We start from the raw sequence: 4,295 nt of genomic DNA, 5'->3' as shown, positions 1-4,295 counted from the left end.
TAGAATATGTTGACCGTGCTCAAATATTATATGTGATAATTGTGTCATTTTTCCGATGGTATTTTTGTGTTAGATGATGGTTAAAAAGTTGTCTGGTTTAAACAAACATGTACTTTTGGAAATAAACTAGAGCTGGTACTTCTGAAGCATGGGACTGCTATCTTTGATATGCATATAATTTATGCTTCTACTGGTCCAGTTTAGTCCTTGGAGAAGGTCGATGAAATTTGTTTGGTTGCTTAGAAATTTTAGTTTATGAAGGGAAAGTTGTTGTTAGAGCAACTTTTGGTGGCTGGTGGTTCTTGAGAAATTCAGGTGACATTATCCAATATGGTTCTTTAAATGTCTATGGAAGTGGCAAGGCAACTACCACTATAGAAATTAGCTGTGTGATTGCCTAACCCTATATGTTTTCTTTCCCTCTTTTCCTTTTTTTTATTTAAAAAAAATCTTTTTCCTTATTTATAATTGATTAGAAAAATGTGGGATATTGTCCTTGACATGTTTAAGAATACATAGAAGATGATCTATTCATGCTCTTCAATGGGAGAACAACATTAAGAGTTATGCCATTGAGCTTATTTTCCAGATTAGGAAGTGACTCAATTCATGATTGAAGAAACGAATTTCTATCATCACAGGTAGAAATGAAGTCAAAAAGAAGAATTTACGAGCATACAAGGATTTTTTTCATGGTCAGTATGAGATACTGTCTTATCATTAATTGTCAAATCTTGGCATCAGTGTTCAGTTATTGATCTTTTCTGTAAGACGGATTCACAAGATATATATTAATCATTAAACCATTTTTAGAAACCTGCTAGATTTTGGTCCCGTCTTCTTGATTCATTTTCTTAAAACCAGCTTTTGCCTAAAGCTTAATGACGTGCATACTTGGAATATCAAGAAAAGGGTTATTGATATTGCACAATTGATAATCTGGACCCGATTCATATACATCCCACAGGTAATGGCTGCTACGTATCAATTTTTACGTCGGCCTCATTGAAGGGCACTTTTGTACGGCCTTGTTGCATTTAAAGGCTTAAAAGTATTTGTTATGATTTTTGATATACGATACTAATTATAGTATTTGCAATCAGTTAAGATGATGACTATCATTTTTAATGTGATTTGGTTCTTGATGATGAACTGTTCATTAATTGTACCAAAGTAGAGATTATAATTTAATCTAAATGGGACTTCCAAGGGTGTCATGTATTACTTGCAAATTTAGACTTTTTAACATTAGTACCCTGGTAATATATTCTTTGGCTAATAAAATTAACTGATTTGTGAAGGGCAATGCTGCATGATTGATGTTATGCCAGACAATTGGGGCTGTAGTGCTAGACACTTTGACAGAACATAGATTGGTCCTGAAAAGAAGATTGTTGAAAGAATAATCAATGGATGGATTTGCCAACTGACCAGACATTCGGATAAATTGGCGAAATGAGAACCGGCATAGCTTCTGCATTACAGCGGCATAAGCATTCTCAAGGTCAGCCTCTGGGAAATTTCTGTGATTCTTCTTGTATCGGAGCTTCCTGATCAAAATTTGACTCCGAATAATGTTTGTTAGGTTTACAACAATTGTTTACAGGGTTTCATAAGCTGAACTTGAGAGATTGCCATTTTGTTTTTTCTTGTCTAAAAATTATGTTTATTTGCGACATATACAACAGTGTTTGTGTTCTAAAATCTAAATCAAACTGCTTCTGAACAGAAGTAGTGATTCTGCGCTTTTTTCTACTTTACTTTTTACTACAATCCGCCGATTTTAACCTTCCTCCTTCCATCTCTCAATATACTACTACATTGTCACGGATCTGTTCCAGGAGATTCAAGTTCATGATATATGTTGTTATTAAAAAAAAAAAAAAAAAAAAAAAAAAAAAAATATTTGTAACCTTCACTTATACTTATGGTCTTAAATTAAGATTTTATCTTAATTATTGTTACGGATATTGAGAAATTTATATTTGATAGTTGGTGAACTAATCGAGTGAAAACTAATGTTGATAATTATTCTTAATATATTAATATATTTTTGTGTATTCAGTTTTTTAAATTGAATTAATCCACCAAGTGTGAATGGTTTCGGGACAAAAAAGTATATTCACATTGATTTCACCCATAGCATTTGCAAAAGTTTATCCAATCATATAATCAAATACATCCACAAATCCTATGCACAAGATTGGACGAAGCACAAAGAAGAACTTGTAACTGATCAAACTTCTTCAAAACAAGAATGGCGTAGGCGAGAATGCAGGAAGTGCCATTGGCGAGGTAGATTTCCTGAATATTGCCAAAGAAAAAAGGTTAGTCCATTCTCATACAATTTCATTACAAAATCTAAAAAGCCAAGTCCAATTGAACAAAAAGAAGCCTTGCCAGGTGTATTACATATACATATTATATTATATATATATAGTATACATGAGTGGAGGGAATGAAAGGCTGGAAACACTAAAAACAAAAAAAAAAAAACAAGTTTTCATCACTCCACAATAATCTGAATTGCCAGCAACTTGCACACTCATTACTTCATCGTTGCCATGTTCTTTGATTACCCACAAATCAAAACCTAGTTTGAAGGTTTCCTCTTAAACATTAGACATGTATAAAAATAAAAAATTGGTTGGTGGCATACTCCATTTAATTATGTTATTAGTTGATGTGTCAGCGTTTACTAGCTCATCACGTATTGGTGTGATTTTATTTTTTTAAACCCATGACAACTGTCAATTTTTTAACCTAAAAAATACGGAGTAATTCAAATACCTCTTTTTTTTTTTTTTTTTAATTATATAAAAATAATAATAGTAATAATAATCTAATTTGGGCCCTCAACCCAGAGTTAGGATTCACACACACACGTGCAAGGATTGTGATTGAGATCTATGGGATACAGTGCTGCACATCACATGAGATTCCAACTGCTCGACCTTCTTCACTTTGAGGGCAAACAAGAAAGCAACGGACTAAAACATGTCAACAACCTCTCTGGCTAAAATAAATGTCAAATCTTAGGTGTATTTCGTGTTTTTGCCTTCTCTGCTTCTAACAATAATAATGCACTTTCTTTATACATCCCGCCACAACTCACAATCACGGGCACTTCAATTTATAGTTATAGATAAGGTTTTTTATGGTCACTATAATAATAATAATAATAATAATATGCAATAAATGTACCAAACAAACATAGTAACCGTGAGATATGATCTAAAATTTACTTACAAAATTTCTTCATCATCAATGAAAAAGAAATTATTAATGTATATATATATATATATTATGGTTGGCAATTCAATTTATAATTCTAATAAGGATTTTTAAGGCGACTATATATATAATATGTATATCTATAAATTTTAGTAAGATTAAAATACGAGTAATGTGTCAATTTAAGCCAATATTAGGATAAGTTTGGTTGACAACCTTTGATAGTACCCATAATTATAATATCAGTTTGTATAACAAAAAGACTTGATTATTTTTTATTTTTAGAATTATTGTTCTGAAAAAAAAGAAAGCGTAACAAACGATAAATATTCTAAAGGGGTGATATGATATACCTGTAGTCATTGCCATGTCTGGGAGATCGAGTCATAGGCATTGATCTGCTTTTTGCTAATTGCTTCTTCTCGGATCTGACCGCCCGTTCATTGTTTCTGTCCATTTCTGAGACGACGCCGTCTTCGGATATGGCTGAGAGCGCCGGTTTCCACTGCGACGTCGAAGAGTGAACTTTCGCTAACCGGCCACGACTAGCATGACCGTTCGCGGCGCTCGTTAGTGGCACCACCTCCTGCGGCGGCGGCGCTCTGACCGTGGAGCCACAGCAGCACAATCGCAATTCCCGGCACAGTTTCATATTTCGATTCAGATACTCCCTGCGACCCTGTCTGTGTATATTTATCTCTCTAGAAACGGAATTCGACTGTGTTTTTGCGACTCTATAAATACACGTAGGGTAGGAGTAGGAGTCTCTCTCTACATAGAGTCATATATACCATATAGGAGAGAGAGAGAGAGTACGATTTTCTGACTTGGCTATTCTTGTTACTAAAAATTGTGGATAGATTGTCCTTATCTCAAAAGGGTATTTATGTACTTGTCTATTTTGGGATCGGTTTCGCTTCATTGATTTTTTATGCCCACTGTCGAAAAACTGTTGGCTGGGCTGGTATTATCTGTTTTGCCATTCTAATTTAACTGAAATTTGGTTTTATTAAAAGGTTGAATTCAATTAATACTACTCAATAAGAAATAACAAAGGTTTT

The 4,295-nt window shown here is 33.6% G+C and overlaps 1 protein-coding gene across 1 annotated transcript; it reads right to left on the bottom strand.

Moving 5' to 3' along the window:
- Positions 1-2,101: 2,101 nt before the first annotated feature.
- Positions 2,102-4,030, bottom strand: LOC132307327 (uncharacterized). Its single transcript, XM_059805049.1, has 2 exons — positions 3,588-4,030; positions 2,102-2,304 (listed from the first exon to the last, which is right to left on the bottom strand). Exons 1-2 carry the CDS (start codon positions 3,884-3,886, stop codon positions 2,247-2,249), a joined length of 357 nt encoding a protein of 118 aa, XP_059661032.1. The 5' UTR covers positions 3,887-4,030; the 3' UTR covers positions 2,102-2,246.
- Positions 4,031-4,295: the final 265 nt, after the last annotated feature.

This window comes from Cornus florida, unplaced genomic scaffold, assembly GCF_030987335.1.
Source record: "Cornus florida cultivar Cherokee Brave unplaced genomic scaffold, ASM3098733v1 CherokeeBrave_3.0.0_Hap2_Chr05, whole genome shotgun sequence".
NCBI classification, from domain to species: domain Eukaryota; kingdom Viridiplantae; phylum Streptophyta; class Magnoliopsida; order Cornales; family Cornaceae; genus Cornus; species Cornus florida.
The sequence above is the reverse complement of the archived record's forward strand: the minus strand, read 5'-3'. Positions and strand labels throughout refer to the sequence as shown.